Raw genomic sequence first — 24178 nt, 5'->3', positions numbered from 1 at the left:
GAAGACCCCAAACACAGCCTGCTGGTCTCTCTGAGGGGAGGAGTCAGAGGTCAAAGCTCAGAGGGGCTGGGGACTAGAATTTGTAGATCAGAATAACAGAAGGAGGGGTTGGGGAAAACAATGGCTGGAGAATTCCAGATTTGATTTTGCCATGTTGGCCAGGCTGGTCTTGAACTCCTGATCTCAAGTGATCCACCCGCCTCAGCCTCCCACAGTGCTGGGATTACAGGTGTGAGCCACCACATCCAGCCTAAAAGTACTTCTTTGTATCTTTGTTTCCATTAAAAAAACACCAAACTAATTGTAGTATGTTGTGAGCACTGAAAGATACTATGTAAGAATTGGATAAAAAAAAATATATGTACCTGTGCCTGGCACATAACTAATAAATGCTCAATGCTACCTATAGTTGCTACATACAGGCAGTGGGCCAATTTGGCCTATGGTCTATAGCCTGCCAGCCCCATGTGCTAGACTATAAGCCAGCAGAGGGTAAGAGCTGGGTCTTTTCTACTTGCATTCTCACCCAGAAATTGGCCCAAGAAACAGTTACTGAATTTAATGAGCAGATGAGTCAATCAAAGATCTAAATAGTGTTATATCTTCTGTAAATCCTTTTTCACATTACTCCCTGGAAGTAGCTTTATATGTCTCTCTCTTACCTATCTATGATATCTGATTGTAGTTAATTGTTGATGTAGGTTTTTGCTGTTAGTCTATTTTTTTTTTTTTTTTGAGACGGAGTCTTGCTCTGTCGCCCAGGCTGGAGTGCAGTGGCAGGATCTCAGCTCACTGCAAGCTCCGCCTCCTGGGTTTAGCCATTCTCCTGCCTCAGCCTCCCGAGTAGCTGGGACTGCAGGCGCCCGCCACCTCGCCCAGCTAGTTTTTTTGTGTTTTTAGTAGAGACGGGGTTTCACCGTGTTAGCCAGGATGGTCTCGATCTCCTGACCTCGTGATCCGCCCGTCTCGGCCTCCCAAAGTGCTGGGATTACAGGCTTGAGCCACCGCGCCCGGCCAATGCAAATTCTTTTAGGTTTTGAGCAAGAGAGAATAAAATAACTGTCTTGGTCCAAGGGGCTCCCCCCTGAAACTGTGACTCACTCTGTAGTTTTGCAGGGACTCTACATAAATATGACATGGAATGGAATTAGGGGTGCACAGAAGTGTGGGGAGCAGGTTGTAAGGAGCAAGGGAGTGATCAGAATTCCTACACTGTCCTCAGTGTCTGTGCTCACTGTTATCTGCTGCAGTGCTGATAATCAGCGGTAAGTTTGGCAGGTGAGTTTTCTTCATCTGCATCTGAATAACCAGCAAAATGGTATTTGGTTTTCAGAACTTTTCTTAATATGTATGGCAGTGGGGTGGAGAAAAGGAGAGTAAAGAAAGTTTAACAGCGCCTAAGTTGCTCAGTGGCTGTGTAACTGCTCAGAAAAGATAAGACCATTGACTGAAAATATAATTTTGCTTTGCTCTTCCTAAAATATCAGACTAGTGATGCACAGTGGCGCATGCCTATGGTCCCAGCTACTCAAGAGGCTAAGGCAGGGGGATCACTTGAGCTGAGGAGTTTGAGGCTACGGTGATCTATGATTGCACCACTGCATTCCAGCTTGGGAAACAGCATTGTCTCTAGAAAATAAATTAATAAAAAATTAATGTTTTAAAAGACTAAGAACTCTTTTCTAAATGTCCTTTTATATTGCAACTTTCCCGATGGTCTACTGGTCCTTGACTAATACACTTTAAAAATACTTCTAAGGAAATTAAAAACTAATTTATAAAATATGTCAAACATATCCAGAATAAAGGAAACTGAGAGCTACGCTAAGAGCTGTAACTCTTCTTATGTAACTACTACTGTGTTTCCTAGCTTCAGCCTAATACAAACTTTGCAACCATCATCCTCTACTCATGATTAAAAAAAAAATTAGTCTATATTTTAATAAGACACTATTTGTACTACTTACCTATTTGGAAGATGATGACTGCCAAAGGTTGTACTTCCCCCAGGACCCACAAATAGCCTTAGTCCTTCTTCTGCAATACACATTTAAAATGCTTGTTACATGCACAATTATTAGACTATTGTCAAATAGTATTGATATTATAATAATCCATATTTTACAATTCAGTTTATTAAAGAAATAAACAACGTAAAAACCAAAGTTACATACACGTTTTAAAATAGGCAATTTAAAAGATACTCTAAAGGTTATTTCTCACCAACTTTTCTAAAGCTCTTTTTCTTTTAGCTGAGTAATGGAGATAGCTCTTCCTACAAATTTCCATAAGTAAGGTTTAATTATTTCTCTTTACACCCAGCTACATAATGAAAATAAGTCCATTGTTAAGTGCTTTCTATTCACATCAACATGAGTAATTATATCTTTCAAACTGGTGGCATACAAATTTTCAGTATCAGTGAAAATTCTAAGGAGGGAATGAAGGATTCCATTATTCACTATTGTTCTAAGACCACCTCCAAATTACAACAGTGGCTTAAAGCACTTATAACAAAAGCAGATGTAGATACCTATCATTAGGTATACGAACGTTGTAGACATCTGGGCATAATTAAAAACACAATACATGTTTTATTTAAAATTGATCACTTTTAACTAAAATGTGTTCTTTTTCTAAATTCAACAATCATTCTCATTAATAAATGAGTTATAAAGTTATCTTGAGATTTTTATGGACATGAAATTTACTATACAAATACGCAACAGTCATATCATGATGTTCTGAGCCTCTTTACTGCTGACTACACAGATTACAAAAACCTGGATTACAGGAATCTAAGCTTAACAGTTATCTACACACCTTCGGCACTGGAATCAAGGCTGAAGTCTTGACTTTGTAATATTTTCTCCACAATGTCATCTGCATCCACCCTGGTGTCATCAACTCGCTTCAGCTGAGATTCTACAGAATCTTGTTTCACTGGGCATCTTTGAAAAGAATTACATTTTTTTTCCTTTTTATTGTTATGAAAACAAAGTTTTTTTAAAATTAAAATTTATTCTTTAAACTAAAAGGATACCTGTTGAGTTTTTCTGAAGCTGTATCTTCTTTATCAGCTGTATCAAGATTTGGCTCAGTGATTTTCTGCTCGATTTCATCACATGGCTCTAGAATACTTTCAACTCCTGTTGATGTGCTTCCCACTGAGGTATTTCTTCTGTGGCAGAGCTCAGAGAAACTAGATGACCGGGAGTGACATGTGCTATACCCTGTCAGAGAAAATCACCTTGGATATCATACTCATATCAAACACTGCAATCTGACATCCTTCCCCCACACCACAGCAGTTTCAAGTCCCTTTGGAACAATAAGGAATTCAACTTCACTGTTAGCCTCTACCTGATACTTTTGACTGCTGGCTTGCATAGCTTGATGTTCTAGAATGTCCACAGGCACCAAGTTCGTCTGGAACAGAGGCACTCTTTGCTGAAAGATCTGTAATATGTCATAACATGATGTCATTCTTATTGCCAAAATGTTAACAGTCAACTTGTATTCTAATCTGCAGACTTTATAAACTCTGCCAAGTTCATTATCAAAACAATAAGCTACAAAATGAGAGACATCCTTTTAAGTCAGTACAATGGAAATAACTGTATTGCAAGAAATACAAAGTATTTAAATACCTTAGTATTATGTTTTTCATAACATTAAAAAAATTATTTCAGTCCTTATTAGTTCAGTCCATGCAATAAACTTCTGTTTTTCAAAACATTTAACAGCACTCTATCTTAAAACTGCTATAGTTTTAGTGTTCAGTATTCTCCAATAAAAACGACTCTGATGTATTCTTTTTTTTTTTTTTTTTTTTTTTTTTTTGAGACGGAGTCTCGCTCTGTCGCCCAGGCTGGAGTGCAGTGGCTGGATCTCAGCTCACTGCAAGCTCCGCCTCCCGGGTTTACGCCATTCTCCTGCCTCAGCCTCCCGAGTAGCTGGGACTACAGGCGCCCGCCACCTCGCCCGGCTAGTTTTTTTGTATCTTTTAGTAGAGACGGGGTTTCGCCATGTTAGCCAGGATGGTCTTGATCTCCTGAACTCGTGATCTGCCCGTCTCGGCCTCCCAAAGTGCTGGGATTACAGGCTTGAGCCACCGCGCCCAGCCTGATGTATTCTTATAAATATTCACAAAATTGGTAGGTTTTAGTGTGGTTTCTAAGCAAATACTGCTTCCTTAAAAATCCATCACAACAACAAGCTAGAGTACTCTATTACTTTAATGTTAGTGTTGCTAGTGCTAGGCTATAATTTGGGCAATGTCTGTGGCTTAAAGCAACACAGCATGGGATGTTGCACTGAGAATAAAAGTTCTTAAGAAAGTGATTATAGTATTCAGATTCAAAGTAAATGTACAAAAGGCAGTGTCAAAGCCATTTCTAATAGTTTCTGATCATGTGTATATTCCAGGTGCCAATTATATATTTTCAGAACCAGGCTTCTTCCAGAGAATGCAGAACTGTGACCATTTTCCCTAGGGCACAATCATATTTGGAAACAAGAACTGTTTTTAACATAGAAGCAGAAGGAAAGCAACTGAGTAACATAGCTATTATAGCAACCATTCTATAAATGATACTGCATGCACTTGGACCAACAAATGCTGCAAACAAGGAAGCTACTGGAGTAACCTGGTCCTTCTGCAAAGGTTTCTCATTTCTGGACAGAGTGTAAGTGGCCCAAGCATCTCTACAGTGGTCCAAACCCAAACATGCAGTAAAATCTGAATCCAAAAAGTTAGTTCATATCAAGAGTTATGCAGCGCTCTTTACTTCTGGGTTTGGCTCAGATCTTAAGTCATCCACATATCTTCTGGTTTTCAAAATTTATTCATTCAATCAATATTGATTAATATTTTACCAAGTCAGGTGCCTAATACTGTACAAGGTATAGGAAGTACAAAATAAGTAAGACAAAATACATGTTTAGAGTTTAGAGGTAGAAGCAAAACTTACACAATGTGGTAAGTACAAAAATACAAGCACCAAAAGGCAGCTGTTAAGAGCTCCAAAGGACAGTGCATCTGACACAACCTGGTAATGGGAGAAAGACCTCACAGAGGAGGTTAACCCCAGGACTTGAGCAATGTTTGGGAACTCCTGAGCTAGATGAGCAAGAAAAGGCACAAGGAAGAGCATGCCTTGTTTGTAGGAAAGCAGATTGTTTGGGAAAGTTGGCATATAGGGTAGTGTAGTATAACAACTGAGGGAAAAGAGGCTGGAAAGATGAGTAGATGCCTGTTCATGAAGGACCTTCTATGAGTTTAAAGAAGGAAACAGTTCAGTGACTTCAAGGAAGGGTGTGACATGATCAGATCTACATTTTGGGAAGAACACTTTGGCAACAGGATAAAGGGGCATGAGTGAAGGTTTTCATAATAATCCGGCTGAGAGTGAGAGATGTTTCATAGGCAAAAATAACAGGACTCAATAACAAAGCAGAAGTTTGTGTCAGGAAAACTGAGGTAGAAAAGACAGGAGGAAAAGGTAGGAGGACTTGTGCTAGATATGTGGAATTAGACACCTAAGGATGCCTATTCAACAGTCACTCAACATCTACTTTGTCCCCGGCCTTCTGCTGGGGATACAGAGATCAATAAGACCTGATCATGAAAAACTTAAGAGTCTGGCTGGGGAGAAAGAGAAACAGATGGATTTCAGTGTAACATTTGGTATGAAGTGGACCTTTCCCCAAAGCATTTGATCACATTTACATCAAACAATCATGTTTACATTTATGTGACAGATAAAGCCAAGGGTGTAGATGACATTGCTCAAGGAAGTGAGGGGACCAAACCCTGTGAAACATCAATATGTAAAGGGAAGTTGGAGGAAGATGAAGAAGCCTCTAAGAAGCTAGAAAAGGAAAGGTCAGAGAGGAGCCAAGGGAAGAGAAAGCGTCAAGAAAGAATAACTGGCCATCAGATGAGACCAGAACAAATGTCCACAGGAGTTGACAATCATGTATCTGGGGATAGCATCAAGAGAGGGCAGACGATGGAAACCAGATGGCTAATGTGTTCAGGAATAAATGGACAGTATATTCTTTGTAGAATTTTGGCTATAAGAAGTGTGTGGTACATATATCATCTCTTGCTGATCTCTCTCTCTCTCTCTCTCTCTCTCTCCACACACACACACACACACACAGAGAGAGAGAGAGGTCTCTCTATATATTTGGGGCAGGGCGGGGAAAGACACAGAGCATGTGAGCGCATGTGCCCGCCTGCTGCAGCCTAAGGGAGAGCAGTAGATAGAGAAGGATGCAGGGCTAAGGAGTTTTTGTTTTTATTTTTTCAATATGAGAAAGAATTCAGAATATTTACATGCTGAAGAGAAGGAGCTAATGGAATGGTTACAAGTTCCCAAAAGATCCACTGATCCCAAAACAGGACATTTCAGAGTCACTATTATTTATAAGAAATCATATATTTGCATATTTTAAAAGGTAGTGAAAGTGTTAATTATATCACTTCACCTTTCTTTCCCTTCTTTCAAACAATACATCCTGTTCCCGTAATACTGAAGACAGAAGGAAGCTCCTAAGTCCTTTTCCTCCTGTGACCTTGACATTTTCCCCACCACGCTTTTACTTCTGGAGCAGATTCTGACTGCTGCCAGAAGTGTGCCTGGAAATGTGGATCTCAAGGTGTGGTCAGGGACTAGCAGCATCAGGGTCTTGTGGGAATGCCTTAGTAATAAAAAACTTCAGGCTCTAAGCCAGATCTACTGAATCAAACACTCTGGCTGCTGCGCCAGCAACCTGTGTTTTCACAAGCCCTCCAGGTGACTCTGATGCACACTAGGGCTTGAGAACCACTGACAGAGGGAAAGCGATTCATGGAAGAGGAGCAACACCTGAGAGGCAGAAGTTGCTTTACAGAAGTTGCAGGGTAATGGAATGGGAAAAATGGAAAAAATCCTGTAGTATTCTGTTGTACCTGTGGGGAATAGATGCATACAGTGATGACCGGAGTGTGTCGTTGTAACATCTAGTTTTTAATCTGTCAGAGCACAATACTTTAGACTAAATAAAGCACTGGATCAACCAAGAATTAAATAATTAAAACTGCTGATTCTTATTGGCCTGTTTCAAGTCAAATACCCACACAATTTTAAATCTGGAAGGGCTTTGAAAATTTTTAGGGCATCAAGTAGTCTCTCTCAAATTACAAAACCAGTAAGCCACACATCCATACCTGCTATTCCAAGATGCACTTTGAGAGTCTCTCCACCTTTTCTATCTTCTTGCAAAGATTCAGATTCGCCAGCAATTGGTATAGACATTGAAGTGGAGGGAGGCCTGTAAAAAAACATTTGCAAACTGGAGTTGCAGGGGAGCCTCAAAGTTTGCAACAGTCATTGATTGGTAAGCTGAGGAAGCCCTGGCATAAACTGCTGGGTAATGTTACCCCTTTGAGGGTGAAAGTCATAAAGATCAGCAGATAACGTATAAGCATCTTTTCAAACTTGAATAAAATTCGTAAGAGAAAAAGGATTTTTTTTACATAACAAGAAAAGGGCATTGTCTCCATAGAGTCCTAAAAAGAGAGCCCTCTGTCAGTGTGAACCCGGCACTGGTCAAGGGAGTGTTGCTCTAACTGTCAACTCAGGACGGCACCTTTCAGCTGAGGAAGGCAGCGCCAAGCCCTTTTGGATCAGGTTGGGAGGAGAATGCCTCATGCCTCCTGCTTCAGAGCCTGTGCTCCCTGGCTGGCTCCACTCGCTTCTTGAATAGTATCCAGGGTTTTATCTTCTACCTTCATCTCTGTAAACAGTTCATCTGCCCAGGGAGAGTCTACAGAGAGGCCCAGTTGTTTAGATTTGCTTTTTGGATTGGATTCTCTGGGAGTAGTAATGGATCTATTTTCATTGGTTAATTCAAACTCCTATTCCACGTAAAAGCTGTGAAGCAAGGAGGGGTAACTTTAATTTCTAACAGTTTTTTTTTCTTTAAAAAATTTTGGCCACGTGCAGTGGCTCACGCCTGTAATCCCAGCACTTTGGGAGGCCAAGGCAGGTGGATCACCTGAGGTCAGGAGTTCCAGACCAGCCTGGCCAACATGGTGAAACCCAGTCTCAACTAAAAATACAAAAATTAGCCAGGCATGGTGGCGTGCATCTGTAATTCCAGCTACACAGGAGGCTGAGGCAGGAGAATCGCTTGAACCCAGGAGGCAGAGGTTGCAGTGAGCCGAGATCGCGCCATTGCACTCCAGCCTGGGCAACAGCAAGACTCTGTTTCAAAAAAAATTTATTTTTTATTTTTTTATTTTTGTAGATACATAGTAGGTATATATATTTATGGGTTACATGAGATATTTTGATACAGGCATGCCATGCATGATAATCACATTAGGGTAAATGGGGTATCCATCACCTCAAGCATTTATCCTTTCTTACAAACAGTCCAACTATACTCTTATTTTTTACTTATTTATTTTGAGACAGGGTCTCACTTTATCATCCAGGTTGGAGTGTAGTGGTGCAATCACGGCTCACTGCAGCCTCCACTTCTCCAGCTCAAGTAATCCTTCTGCCTTAGTTCCCCAATTAGTGGGGACTATAGGCACACAGAACCATGCCTGGCTTTTTTTTTTTTTTTTATATATTTAGTAGAGACTTTAAATCTTTTTTGTAGAGATGGGGGGTCTCCCTATGTTGTCCAGGCTGGTCTTGAACTCCTGGGTTCAAGCAATCCATATGCCTCAGCCTCTCAAAGTGCTGGGATGACAGATGTGAGCCATGGCACCCAGACTCTTTCAGTTATTTTAAAATGTACAATAAATTATTGTTGACTGTTGTCATCCCATTGTGTTTTCTTTTTATCATAGGGATTTTTATTAGAAAACACCCCTAACCTTACAAAAACTTTTTTTTTTTTTTTTTTTGGTAGAGACAGGGTCTTGTTATGTTGCCCAGGCTGGTCTCTAACTCTTGGCCTCAAGTGATCCTCCCACCTTGACCTCCTGAAGTCCTGGGATTACAGGTATGAGCTACCACGCCCAGCCAATCCCTAACCTTTTGAGGCTGATATTGCAGAGGAAAACCACATCTTCCTAGAAACTATCCCTTGGTGACCTGAGATAAAACGGGGAGGTGGCTGAAGGAATAATGAAGCTGACCTGCTTTATGGCAATTCTTAAATTCTTACCCTGTTATCTTAATGGAGTTCGCAGGCTACTTGGATTCTTGGGGATAGAGACATTTAAGATTGCTATTAAATCTACTGCATTTATTGACTATTTCCAGCCTAGGATCTCCTAAATTCTAGACTTAGATATCCTATTGAGACACTTTCAAGTATTTGTCCTTGAAACTCATATATATGAAACTCAATATATACCCAAGTAAACTCATGTTTCCCAAAACCTGCTTTCTTCTTTTACTCTCTCTGTAAATGTCATTGTAATCCAAAAAGTCACCAAAACTAGAATTATGGATATCACCTCTGCCTCCTTCCTAATAACATTTTCCCATATCCAATCAATTTCCAAATCCCAGATCCTCATTTAGTATTTTTCCTACTTATCATCTCGTTTCCATCTTCACTAATTACTTGAGTTTTGGCCTTTGTACCTTTCTCCTGGCTGACTGCAAGGGTCTCCTTGCTGGTCTGTCAACCTCTACTCCATGCTACTGTCATTGTGGTCTTTCTGAAACATGCCTCTGAACATGTTACTCTCTTATTTAAATAGCTTCTTTGGCATAAAACTCAAATCCCTTAGAATTTGCAGTCTGGCCTAGACCTGCCTCTTGGATTACCAACAACAGCTGTATTTTCTTTTTTCTTTTTTTTTTGAGACGGACTTTCGCTCTTGTTTCCCAGGCTGGAGTGCAATGGCCCGATCTTGGCTCACTGCAGCCTCTGCCTCCTGGGTTGAAGTGATTCTCCTGCCTCAGCCTCCCGAGTAGCTGGGAGGTGCCCGTCACCATGCCTGGCTAATTTTTGTATTTTTATTAGAGACAAAGTTTCACCATGCTGGCCAGGCTGGTCTCGAACTCCTGGCCTCAGGTGATCTGCCCACCCCGGCCTCCCAAAGTGTTGGGATTACAGGCATGAGCCACCATGCCCGGCCCGTATTTTCAAATAATGTAAAATAGCTTTGTGGAAAAACAAAACAAAACAAAACAAAACATGCTGCATTAAATATTTCATGGGAAAAACTAATATAAAGAAGAAACACAAAGAACGGAGCCTATAGTCATAGTCATTAATCATTGACAGCTGACTCATGCCTGCATGTCTAAAAATTCTTACCTTTTTAATGCCAGTTTCTTTCACAGGTGACCTGATTACAGTGTCTCTATCCCCTCTGTCTTACACCTGTTTTCCAGCCCTCAGCCCTCCCAAACATTGGCCCCTTCCCTCTCTATTCCCCTCTGGCTCCATTCTCCCTTCCAGCCTGACTCCACAGCCACAACTCTTTAAGCAACACCTTCAATTTGGCACCCCTTGTTCTGTGGTCTCAAGCTGAAGAACTGCAACCCTTGATAATATCTGCCATCTGTACTAACTGCTCTATTACTGGGGCAACTAAGCACTATGGAGAAAATTCACTGGCTATGGGGACTGATAGTAAAGCAAATTTAGAATCCAAAATCTTAGCTGGGCCTTGGCAGCTCTCTTAGCTCCCTGGACAACTCAGTCTTGTTGAATAAATAATCACTGAGTGCTTGCCATGTGCCAGTTTTTGTTCTATTACCTCTTTTGTTCTGAAAATGCTTTTACATCCGTCATCTGAAATCACTTAATGTAGATCAAGTATAGAAAAAGAGATGGGATTAATTTGATTGCATTATAGTAATGTTAAGAATGTGTGAAAAATGACCTCATAAAATGACAATATTACCTACTTGACACTTCTTAAATACTCAATGCCCTGTAATGATGGCATAAACTTGTGCAAACTGTTTTCTGTCCTGGGGTGTCCCTACCTACCTCCTGTGCTTAGTAAATTCCTAGTCATCCCTTAAACTTAGCTCAGCATCCCCTTCTCAGTAAAGATTTCCCTGGCTTCTAAGGAACTGTGGCTAGGGATCCTATCCTGTGTGCCCCAGTGACATTGTATGCTGTGTGCCTGTCTCCCACATAATCAGTGAATCCCTTCAGAGCAGGGGCTGGTCTTTTCTAGCTTGTTAAGTCTTGGCATGTGGCAGGCAATCAATACACATGTACTGAATGAATGACTGCATCCTGGGACCCTGAAAGAAATAATTCCTTAACCTCCTAGTCTCGATGTCTTCACTCAAATATATGGATAATATTTACATTACAGAGTTGTTTTAAGAATTGAGAGACAGTAACATTCATGAAATCATTTTCACAAATGATAATTTCCTTCCTTTCGGAATATGAACACGTCAGAACCGTGCTATTCAAGAGACTTATATCACCCCAGATCTGCTTTGCCACCAGATTCCCATATGCCAGCAGAGTATACAATTTCTCTCTTAAAATATCTTTTTTTCTCTCTTAAAATATCTTTTTTCTTTATCAGCACTTTTCAGAGTGAGTTTCATTCTTTTACGAGAGTTGGTGGATATTTGATGAGTTGTAGAGAACTATGAAATAAAGTTTAGGGTAGGTGGTTAGGCTGACTTACCAGCTGTCTTCATAAATTCTGGTCTTATAGTACAAAATTGGTGCTTCAGAAGAATTATACAATCTATGTTACAGATCTTCTGCTCAGAAAATATTAAAACTAGGATTTAAACTTGAGACTAAGGATCTGCTGTACTCTTGTTTCTCAAGTAAATTAAAAAAATTTATATCATGAAAAATTTAAAGATAGACAAAAGCAGAGAACAGTAGAATGAAGCCCTCCAGCAGTTATTTACATCTTCATTCTGGAAAAAGATACTCAGTAAAGTCACTCGATTGCTCTGTGCCTCAGTTTCCTCATCTGTACAATAAGAATTTGGATTACAGCAACACTTTTAAAACTGGTTTCATGATATCTTTTAGGGTCTTGTAGAAACAGATGGGGGAGAGTGCTCAGTAGAAAATTTATTCTTATCTTACCTAAGTTGGAGGGGACATAGAGTAAAATTTTATATACTAGGATTCATAATATATTTGCTTTATTTTTTGAGACAGGTCTTGCTCTGTCACCCAGCCTGGAGTGCAGTGGCATGATCTTGGCTCACTGCAACCTCTGCTTCCTGGGCTCAAGTGATCCTCCCACCTCAGACTCCTGAGTAGCTGGGACTACAGGTGCACCACCATGCCTGGCTAATTTTTTAATTTAATTTTTGGTACGCACAGGGTTTCACCATGTTGCCCAGGCTGGTTGTGAACTCCTGGGCTCAAGTGACCCACCTGCCTTGGCCTCCCAAAGTGTGGGATTACAGGCATAAGCCACCGTGCCTGGCTTCATATTATATTTGAACACAGGATTTTGTAGCTAAATAGTCTGAAAAAAAAATCACTGGATTAGACAACTTCCAACATTCTTTTTAGCTGTAAAGTAATGTGATTTTACATATTTGATATATATTTAAATATAACCTGATAAAATGAATTTACTTTTTACATCAGTAGCTAAAATGTTTTTTCTATTCAGTACATATTCAGTATGTGCAAGTATATGAATGTGTTAGAATTTCCCCTTTTTCAATGACATTTGAACAATTTAAAAGAGAAAAGAAAAACTGTTGAGGGTTTGATTCTTGAAAAATACTTTCATGTATTTGGAATTAGGGAATGTCTGCTTATTTTTATGAATTACAAAAGTCTTTCTCTGTAAATATAAACTCCAGATTGTCAGAATTAAATTTATGGAGATAATATAAAACATTAGATGATCTATTTTCAAGTTCTTCAATGTGTGAGTTTAAGTAGAGAGAGAAAAGGGCAGAGAAAGGGCAAGAAAGGGAATATCCATAAAAAGTTCATGAGAAGGAATGATCAATTTATTTTCTTCTACTAAGTTTTGCTGCTCATTTTCTTATTTTACCCTAAATCTTACTCCACTAGAAAAACAAACTGTTACCCGAGACACCAAAAATAGTACAGCAAAATTGGTTTAATCCCAAGAAAGCAGAAAACAAAGGAGTCAGGAAACCATGGTTTCTGAGAGGACAGCATAGGAAGGCTAAGTTATAGGAAGATGTGTGGTTTTAATCAAGAACTGATTCTTTTTTTTTTTGAAATAGGGGCTTGCTCTGTCGCCCAGGCTGGAGTATAGTGGTGCAATCTCAGCTCACTGCAACCTCCACTTCCCAGGCTCAAGCAATCCTCCCCTTAGCCTCCCAAGTAGCTGGGACCACAGGCGTGCATCACCACACCTGATTTTTGTATTTTTTTGTAGAGTGATCCTCGTGCCTCAGCCGGCCAAAGTACTGGGATTACAGGCATGAGCCACTGTGCCCGGCCAGGTGTTGCTTTCTAAGTTACAGCTATTAAAAACATGAAGTTGATATACAGGGAGGTAATGTTTTCTTTAGTTTTCTATGTGTATTTTTCTGATATTTCAATGATATCAACAAACTTTCATTTTTAATCATTAAGTGTCCTCAAGGCTGCTGAGAAGCAATCCTGCATTTCCTGTTCCGTTCATGCTCACACTCTGTGAGATTTCTGCACACCTTCTCCTTTCTTCAAACCCCTTCCTCTATCTTCCCTGTCCTTGCTCTTCAATGAGCACCTTGTTTCCTACTGCACTAAGAAATCAGAAGCAATTAGAAAAGAACTTCTATATGCTTCCATTTCTCCTCTACCTGCATCAGTAGCTATGTTCTCAGCCTTCCTCCCTTCCAACAATGCAAGGATGCTGTTCCAGCAACAGTCCCTTTTCTGGATCATCAGTTTCTCCCTCTTGTTGAGCCAATACTATTGGTACTCAAATATGCTATACCATCTTCCATCTTAAAAATGAATAAAACCTGCCCTACTCCAAATCCTCTCTTTACTTATGACTCCATTTTTCTGTTCCTTTTTTATAGCAAAACCCCTCATAAGAACTGTTTATACTCACTGTCTCCAATTTTTCTCCTCCCAGACTCTCTTTAACCCACGCTCAAAAGGCTTTAGTCTAAGGGCATTCTACCAAAGTGCCTGCCAAAGTCATCAACAGTCTCTGCACTGCAAATTCCAAGGGTCAATCGTCAGTCCTCATTTTCTGAAACCCACTACAGCAGCGTGTGATGCAGGTGTTTACTCCTGCCTTTCTGAGGCCATTTCTTCATTTGGTTTTCAGGACAGGACTCTGCTTTGCTTTCCTCCTCCAATCACACTCGTGGTTTCTTTGCTCCTTCTTCTTCCCAGGCTCCCTGACCTCTAACACGCTGGGGTGTCCCCACCTCAGTCTCTGGTCCTTTTCCATTTCTACTCGTTCCCTCTAGTCATTTATTCAAGTCTTATGGCTTTAATTACCACCTGTATATGGATGATGTAATAATTTCCACACTTCTATCTCCTGCCCAGATCTCCCTATTGGACTCTAGTTGATCTGTCCAACTGCCTACTTGACATGCCCTGCTGGATGTTAAATAGGGACCTCAAATTTAAAATGTCTAACATCCAAACTCCGAACTTGTTATCTCATCTCAACAAATGAAAGCACCATTTGTCCAGTTACTCAGGCTCAAAACCTTGGATTACTGAAATAGCCTTTTATCTACTTATTTGTGTCCCTGTCCACTTTGTTACTCCTACAGATTGTCTATTCCCTATCCAGCAGCCACAAGTCAGATAATTCTACTCCTCTGCTCAAAACCTCCAATAGCTTTTCTATCTCACTCAGAGTGTGAGTGGCAGTCCTTTTTATAATGGCCACAAGACTCCTTATCATCTGACCTCATCTCCTATCACCCGCCACTTTATTCACCCTGCTTTAGACCTGCTGCTCTCCAGGCAGCTACTTGAACGTGCCAAGAACACTTCTCCCTCAAGGTCTTTGTCCTCGTTTCCTCTACCTCAAATACTCTTTCCCCTAATGCCGATGTGACTTCCTTCCCACCTCCTTCAGGTCTCTACTCAAATATCATCTTTACAAGGGGGGGCCTCCCTTGACTACTATATATGGAATAGCGACACTTCTCTTCACGATGGCCCTCCCATCCTTTTTCTCCAAAGCGCTTATGACCATCGGTGTATTATGTATTTACTTGTTAGCTTATTGTCCATTTTCCTCTTAGAATATAAGCTCCAGGATGGCAAGGACTTAACCTATTTTGTTCATTGCTGTTTCTCTAGTATCTAGAATATGGCTTAACACCTGGTAAGGCACTTAATAGGTATTTACTGAAGAAATGAATATGTTCACAGGAGCTGTATTAAAAATTTTTGTTTATATAATTTTACCCAAAACCTGAAGATGATAAAAGACCTATAGCATTAATAATTTAGAGTATGGAGAATTCATTTGGTAATAGGTAAACATAACTTCTAAGAGGGTCAAGTCAGTCTTCCATGGAAGAAACTATCTCTTAACTGGTATTTTCCCATAAGCACTACAAAATATTAATGTAAAAATTTAAACAAATAAATCTGTCTTATACTTTTAGATACATAATCCACTTATTGGGTATCAACTTACGTTTTAAAACATGGGTCACCAGACATCAGTTGCATACTGATCAAAACCTAAACATAAAGCAAGAAACATCACGATTATAAAAAATTATAAAATGCTTCCTTCACAGCACCTAGTCCGATATTTTCTATTGGGAAAGCATTAAATAAAATGATTGTTGAATTGGGTTATATCCATGGGAGGCTAAGGCAGGAGGATTGTTTGAGCCCAGGAGTTTCAGGTTATAGTGAGCTATGGTCATGCCACTGTACTCCAGCCTGGGCAACAGAGCAAGACCCTGTCTCTATTAAAAAAAAAAAAGAAGTGGGTTATATTCAATATTAAATTACTGCTCCATATAGATTAAAATAATTTTTAACATTCAAAACCTCAAAACCGCAAAAATCAGAACGGAAATAATGGAAACAAATAGCAATAATAATTCACCAGTAATAATCCTGTGGGTGTGTGGCCACGCTAATCTATCTGTCTTTACTCCCAAATTCCTGTGGTGCCTAAGTGTCTGGTAATGTTTTCCTTCAAGTTGCCACATTGATGTTTCAAGGGATGCTGGCTGGTGGCTTCTAAGAGTAAAAAGCTTCTGGCCTTTGTTCCAGCTTTAGATCAGAATTTAAAGTTTTTTTTTTGTTTTTTTTAATTCTTGAGATAAGGTCTTGCTGTCACCCAGGCTGAAGTGCAGTGGTGCTATCACAGATCACTGCAGTCTTAAACTCCTGGGCTGATGATCCTCCTGTCTCAGCCTTCTGAGTAGCTGGGACTATAGGTGCATGCCACGCCTGGCGAATTCTTTTCTTTTTTTTTTTTCCTTTGTAGAGATGGGGCCTTGCTTATGTTGTCCAAGCTGATCTTGAACTCCTGGCCTCAAGTGATCCTACCGCCTTGGCCTCCCAAAGTGCTAGGATTATAGGTGTGAGCCACTGTGCCCAGTCAGGATTTAAAGCTTTTCTAATACTTTCTAAGATGCTGCTATTCTCTAGTTGCTGACTACCTTTAATAGTCAGTCATAGGACCTCTTTATGTTCTTATGGGAATAATAATGATAATGGTAATAGTAACAACAACATTAACAACAATCATGATTTGAGAATTCATTATGTGCCAGGCACAAGCTATGTATTTAATATGCATTATTTCCTTTAATTTTCAGTATTCCTATAAGAGAACAATATTTTCATTTTAACCTCAGGAGATTAAATGATATTTTAAAAACCAGACAACTAGTAAAGGGCAGAGCTGAGATGTGATCCCAGGGTTGCACATAGCAAAATTCATAATCTTAATGAATAAAATGATATGTACATTGTTGTATGTTCTCCAGCTAATGGCTGACATGTATCTTATATAACCTTATTTCATTCCTATCTCCTCACCCCAGCACCTCCATGACTATTCTTTTCCTCTTTAAATGGCAAATCTATCCTTGTGCACTGATTTCCTCATCATCTCTTCTTTCATAGAACCCTGAGGTCTGCTTTCCAACTCCATCAAAACTGCACTGTTGAATATCATGGATGTCTCAGAAAGGAGATGGAGGTGGCACATACAGCTTTTAAGGAACTGAATAGTGAACTAGAACAGAGATGTGAGACAGTAGTTGGAGAAGATGAGAGATTAATTTTTGTCCTTTTTTTTAAATAAATATGGGAGATAGTGGAGCTGTTTCTTTATATGTTGATGAGGATGGTTCACTTGAGGTAGAGATGATGAGAAGAGGGGATAATCTAAGGGGTAAAGCTCTTGGTTAGGCAAGCTTTGGATTCCAGAAGCCAAGAGGAAGGGCTGACTTCTAACAGGAGAGGGGACATGCCATCCATTGCAACAGGAGACAAAAAGGATAAGGCAAGAGAGGCAGGTAAAGTCTGTGATGGGAAGATGAAGGAATTTGAGTTTAATGGCTTCTGTTTTCTCAATAGGAAAAGGCAAGGCCAGTATCTGAGAGCAAGAATAGTGTGTTGGGAGACGAGGAGAAAAAAGGTATGAGACAGAATATCTAAAATTGAGAAAGGAAGCATATGAAGGAAGTAGAGTATTACTGCCAGATGGCAGTGAGCACGGCTTCAGTAATGACAGCTAGTCTGGTTGTGTGACTCTCTTCAGCATGCAAGGATAGATATTTAATAACTGAGTTCAACAAAAGTTGGGGATTATTCAGACAATGCAGGGAGACAGGGACAGAGGAGCCAGGAGTATTTTTTTTTTTAAGAGATGGGGTTCTCACTATGTTGCCCAGATTTGTCTTGAACTCTTGGCCTTATGGACCATGAAATTTAAGCTGGATAAAGAGGGAAGTGGAAGCAAGTCAGGGCTGATGGATAGTGGGAAAGTGGTAAGGTTAAAGACAGCTAAGTGAGTAGGAGACTAAGAGGACTGGAAACAGTGTAGGAGGAAGAAAACTTTAAATTGAAATTTTTTTGGGGGGTGAAGTTTCTAGGAGTAAAAAGATCTAGACTCTAGAGTGTGACCATGGGAGTAGGAACTGAGATGATGAGGAGGAAAATATTGCTGGAGATAGGGAGTTTAAGTAGCTGAGAAGCCTTAGACTCATAGATGATCAGCTATCAGGAAAGAAAATACAGATAAGATAGTGCACAAGGCTAGCTCGCCCACACAGATGGTGAAGCCATGGAAAAATGATGACCTGAGAAGAGATATAGAGAAAAACTGTGAGCCACGAGCTAAGTCATCAATGGATAGGAGTGAGAAGGTACCTAAGGGGTCAGGAGATGGCAGAGATTAGGAAAGGAGAGAGTGTTATGACTGAATGGTGTAATCTTCAAAAAGTATGTTTTTTTTTGGTAGGACAAAGTGGGACAGATGGTGTGGAAGGATGAATGGGAAGCCAGAAGGAAACTACTCCATGAGTTGGCTCTTAGGAACGTGAGGGTCTGAAATTAAAAAGTTATTTCAATTTCCAATGAAAACACTGTCATTCAGAGAATTATCCATCTTTTCATATAAGAAATATGAGGAAATAAGACCCCTGACCAGGCAGCAGAAGATATGCGCTGTGGTCCCAGCTCTGCCACTGACTACTTTTGTGAGATACTTTAGTCTCAGCTCTTCATCTATAAAATGTGAATAACAATCTATCCTCATCTCTCTAACCCTGTTCATCTCATGGAGATATGGGCAAGTGCTTTGAAAACTTTTTAGAGTTATAAAACCACAAAGCTATACAATCAACATGATGTATACAGAAGTTTATACTGTGATACTTTTCTAATTTCTTCCTTGTCTTCTGAACATTTTCCTTCCCATATCAACTCGCTGTCCCACCTTTCTTTCCAGCTGCTAAATTCGTGTGAGGATTACAAAAACCATTTTATGCATTGGACTGGCTATAACAACCATTTTACACATTTTCATATGTGCAGAGCTTAAGATTTGCTGCAAAAAAAAGTTTGAAAACTGTAGAGTATAAGGTAATTCTTTGCTTCACTAACTTCTGAACACCCAGTTTTTATTCAGAATTATTTTCCTTCCTTATTAGATAACTTACGATCATGGGGTAACTTAACTGAAACACTGCAAAAGGTTTACCTAATGGGGTTTCCTAGGTGCAAAGTACTTTACAAATATTTTCTCAATTAATCTCATTTAATACTACAATTAACTCTATGAAGTATACATTCGCACTCATTACTAGAGTACATGGCTCCTGATGGTACTTAGAAAAAGCCGGGCAGATGCCCAGAAGTGGGTTCCATCTGTCACTTCACTAGTTTACAAGAGAACCCAGTGGCTTCTATGTACCTATCACAGCTGCTCTGTAAATCACCTTATGGGAGCTACAGACATTTTAAGGTATTCATTAATTCATCATGCTCCTTCCTCCCAATGAGCTCTTATGTTGTAGTGGTGTATGTATTCTCTGAATGCTCAAAACATCAAAGAAAAACACCTTAGGACCATGAAGGTGAACGTTTGTTACTTTTCACTGCTTTTGTGACTTAGATGGGGTTTTTCCCTAGGTGATGAATACTTCAGTGGTATGGTCAGTTTATCATATCAGCAGTGATTCACATCTTGTCCTTGACAATATATACATATGCTTATTAAAGGCAGATAATCCTATTTCTTGACAAGTAAATCCTGAAACATGCTTACTTTAAGAATGGAATTATCCTGTCTTGTATTTTTGGTATCATAGCCTTCCAGTAAACAGCGGCGAGTGGTATTTCCTGATCCAGCAAACTCTGCCAGGTTTAGATCTGCAAATCCCAGCTATGAAAAGAAAGAGAATTATATTAATAGACTATCTAGTAGGCTTCTATCATATGCTCCTTAAAATAAATATTCAACCCATACCCTAGACAGGTTTTCTCCAGCTTCATTTATTTGTAATTTTTGACAACTTAATACCTGTTCTACTATTTGCTTTGTGTTTTTAAATTGGTTCACCTTTTATATGAATTTATTTATTTATTCTTATCTTCAGCAACAGGATCTCTGAAATCAGAATTGATGCAGTAAATATATTTTTTCTATATACATTAAAAATATATATTACTGTTAAAGTAAAAATAATATGTATCAAACAGCTAAAATCATTGCAAGTAATGGTATTCATACCACCCTGTGGGAAATACTAGCAAACCAAGAGTGATAATTTGCATACACATAGAAAAGAATGATTAGACTCTCCTCTCCCTATTCTGGGTCAGGCTCTATGCCAAGTTAACCAGTGGTGAAGGCAGATAGTTGCAGGTTATTAAGTTTTCACTCCCCATGCAAGAACTGGAGTGACTTAAGTGAATCACCTATTTTCTTTGGTACCAGTGTCTTCTTGCTGATCATCCTTGAACTGAATCTCTCTTTATGACACCTAATTCATCCCTTTCTCAGAGCTCTGCCCCACATCAGCCCTCTCTGCTGCTGTGCAGAAGTTCAGCTCAAACCTGTTCCTTCTTGTTATTACTGCCCAGGTTCAGTCCCCATTTTCTGCAGCTGCCAAAGGTTGCCGAATAGTCTTTCCTCTGATGTTGCTCAACCCTGTTTCTCATTTCCATGTGGTACAACAAATCAACCCCATTTTATCATTATATCATTTTTTGAGCAAGCTAAGTCTACATGACTAAGTGTATATACAGTCTTTTTATTAACAACAAAAAATGAATTGAGTTGCAATTTATTAAGCATGTTTCCATAAATACACAATAAAAAGTATTATACATTTCACAGTATTATACATTTCAAAAACTGGTGTGATTCTAAGTTGTTTGCCTTAGGGTTTTAAAACACACAGTGGGCACATACAAATTGCATTCGAGATGAATATTTTAATTGCAGGCTGGAGCATTATTTTAACAGCTTTTAAATGATACAAAAAGAATGAAGAATAAGAACCCAGAGAGCAGTTGAAGGACAAGCCGCAAATGCAGTAAGTCAAACACACATCAAGCAGCAGTAATACCCACCTAATTCGCACATGGTTACTCTAGTCTTATTGTCTCCCTTTTTCTTTTTTTTTTTGAGATGGAGTCTCACTCTGTCGCCCAGGCTAGAGTGCAGTGGCATCATCTTGGCTCACTGCAAGTTCCGCCTCCCAGCTTCACGCCATTCTCCTGCCTCAGCCTCCTGAGTAGCTGGGACTACAGGCGCCCGCTACCATGCCTGGCTAATTTTTTTTTTTTTTGTATTTTCCATGCCTGGCTAATTTTTTTTTTTTGTATTTTCAGTAGAGACGGGATTTCAGCATGTTAGTCAGGATGGTCTCGATCTCCTGACCTCGTGATCCACCCGCCTTAGCCTCCCAAAGTGCTGGGATTACAGGCATGAGCCACAGCGCCCAGCTGTCTTACTGCCTCTCTTGGAGGGGCAAAACATCAGCAGAAAAACCTGGATATGTCCAGGACAAAGCCATATCCAACTGGGCATGTGAAGACTCACATGACTGATCACACATTATCAGTGCACCCTGTTTCATACATTATCCTTCTCCTTGACCCTCCAACACTGCTTTCTCATCCTCACTTTCTGCTGATGACCTTACTGCTTATTTCAATCAGAAAATTAAAGCAATCAAAAGAGCACTTAACTTCCATAAGCTTTTACTGCCAGTGACATCCACTCACCTACCTGCATCTGTGCCCACATACTTGCTTTCCCACTTACAGTACTGTCTGAGGTCAACCACTCTCCTTTTGCCCACTCAAGTTAATCACTTCAGTTATTCTTTCTGCTCTTGTGCATTCTAAAATTTCCCTTCTCTGCTGGATCATTCCCAAAAGCACACAAACATGCTGGATTTTCTCCTAGTTTAATGAACAAAAGAAAACAAAACAAAACCTCACCCTACATCTCTCTCCAGGCTATTGAATCTTTTTTTTTTTCTTCCCTCTTTACAGCAAAACTTCTTGTAAGAGTTTTTTAAATTTAATTTTATTTTATTTCAAGTTCCAGGGTATATGTACAGGACATGCATGTTTATCGCATAGTTTGCCATGGTGATTTACTGCACCTATCAACCCATCACCTAGGTATTAAGCCCAGCATGCAATAGCTATTTTTCCTGATGCTCTTGCCCCCTCCCGACAGGCCCCAGTGTGTGCTAATCCCCTCCCTGTGTCCACGTGATCACATTTGTTCAGCTTGCACTTATAAGTGAGAACATGCAGTGTTTGATTTTCTGTTCCTGCATAAGTTTGCTGAGGATAATGGATTCCAGCTCCATCAATGTCCCTGAAAAGGACATGATCTCGTTCCTCTTGAAAGAGTTTTCTCTGCAGTCTCCTATTGCTCTGTGCCTGGCTACCTGACCAACTTCATTTCCTCCTTTTCCCCATTTACTCTGGCAGCCACAATGTCCTGTTTCTTGAAAATGCCAAGATCACTTCAAGGCCTTTAGCACTTACTGTTCTTTTGCCGGAAATGCTGTCTCTCAGATTTTCTTATAGCTTTCTCCTTTACTCTATTCAGGTCAATGTTCAAAAGTCATCTCTCTAAAGGGGCCTTCCCTGACCATCCTATATCACATCCCTCTTCCCTCCCTTACCCTGTAGTCACCACCTTCCTCCCCTTACCTGCTCTATTTTTCTCCTTAGTAGTTATCATCACATCATATACACACATATTTCATATTTGCTTATTGTCTGTCCCTCCAACGACCCCTACTCCCATTAGCATGTAAGCTCCACAAATGCAGGGGTTTTTGTCTGTCTTGTTCACTGCTGTATCTCCAGTACTTAGAACAGTACCAAGAACAGCGTCTGGCACTTAATAAATATTTGTTGAATAAAAGAACAGCCCTTTGGCTTACCATCTACTGTTGTAATGTTGGTATATTACAATGTCGATAAGTTAAAAAAGGGGAGAATCTGATCAGTGCCTCTTAGGCCTGCATGTTTATGTTCCCCCAAAATTCCTACGTTGAAACCCTAACCCCCGAAAGGGTGGTATTAGGTGGCAGGGCCTATGAGGGGTAATTAGGTCACGAGAGTGGAGTCCTCAAGAATGGATTAATGCCCTTTTAAAAAGACACAGAGAGCTTGCTTCCTTTTTCTCTGCTCTCTGCCATTTGAGGACACCACGAGATGACAGACATCTGCAAAGCAGAAAGCAGGCCCTCACCACACTGGATTCACCAGCACCTTGATCCTGGACTTCCCAGCCTCCAGAACTGTGGGAAATAAATGTTGTTTAAATCACCTAATCTATGGTAATCTGCTATAGCATCCCAAACTAACTAAGACAGCCCCTATTAAGAAAGTATATTAAAAGGTGGGGCATGTCAATGTGATATTTCAGGCTAACAGTTACTAATGAGTGAAGTCAATATTATCAAGCATCTTTTATATGACAGGCCCAGTTGTAGACACTGGGAAACAGTGATGAACAGGACATCTACTCTGCCTTCAAAGAGCTTACATTCTAGTGAAGAATTAGAAAGTCTCTGTTTCCTTACGACTTTTTCTTTGGCTTCACTGAGTAACTGTCTCATGAAACGGCATATATACATAAACACTAGCTGTATTTGTCACAGATATTAATTCATTCATGAAATAATCTTCAGCATCTACACTGCAGGTAATATGGAAGTCATTCCTACTCTTATAGTTTAATAGGGGAGGACAGAAAAGTGAACAGATTCCTTAATGCAGTGTGCAAGTACTGTGATAGAGGAAGACACAGTTACAAGAAACAGAGGAAAAGAAAAGTTCTCAGTGGGGAGGGATGACTAAGCTAAGTCTTTAATGATACATGAGTTGACAGGACAAGAGGAGGGAGAAATATAAAAATGGTAGGAAAAGACATCAAGTTACAAAGCAAAAGGATAAGATAGCATGGGATACTCCAGGAGGTTTGTGAGGGTGGTATGTGTGAGGCATAAGGATGAGTGTATGAGTGTGTATGTGTGTGTTAATGTGCAGATGACAGTAGAGATGACCAGATGTGTCTTACACGCCAGGTTAAGAAATTTTCATTTTCCTTTATAAACAATGAATAGTTGCTAAAGGACTTAAAATGGGGGAATGATATGATCACGTTTTAATTTTAGAAAGATTACTTTGGCAATAATATGGAGGATAGAGGGAGATAACAGAGACAGAGAGACTAGATAGAAGGCCACTGCAGGCTGTAAATAAAAAATAATGAAGGCATAACCTGAGGCAGTGGCCCTGG

The 24178-nt window shown here is 39.9% G+C and overlaps 1 protein-coding gene across 1 annotated transcript in view; it reads right to left on the bottom strand.

The window, feature by feature from the left end:
- Positions 1-24178, bottom strand: part of FAM102B (family with sequence similarity 102 member B) — a 73467-nt gene that overhangs the window by 5401 nt on the left and 43888 nt on the right. Inside the window, exons 4-10 of the mRNA XM_010372999.2 lie at positions 19664-19780; positions 15560-15606; positions 7217-7320; positions 3364-3459; positions 3044-3233; positions 2824-2951; positions 1968-2037 (exon numbers count right to left, since the gene is read on the bottom strand). Coding sequence (XP_010371301.1) covers positions 1968-2037; positions 2824-2951; positions 3044-3233; positions 3364-3459; positions 7217-7320; positions 15560-15606; positions 19664-19780 — 752 coding nt within the window. The remainder of the gene's footprint in view (positions 1-1967; positions 2038-2823; positions 2952-3043; positions 3234-3363; positions 3460-7216; positions 7321-15559; positions 15607-19663; positions 19781-24178) is intronic.

The sequence above is a fragment of the Rhinopithecus roxellana genome, chromosome 8 (assembly GCF_007565055.1).
Source record: "Rhinopithecus roxellana isolate Shanxi Qingling chromosome 8, ASM756505v1, whole genome shotgun sequence".
In the NCBI taxonomy this organism is placed as follows: domain Eukaryota; kingdom Metazoa; phylum Chordata; class Mammalia; order Primates; family Cercopithecidae; genus Rhinopithecus; species Rhinopithecus roxellana.
The sequence above is the reverse complement of the archived record's forward strand: the minus strand, read 5'-3'. Positions and strand labels throughout refer to the sequence as shown.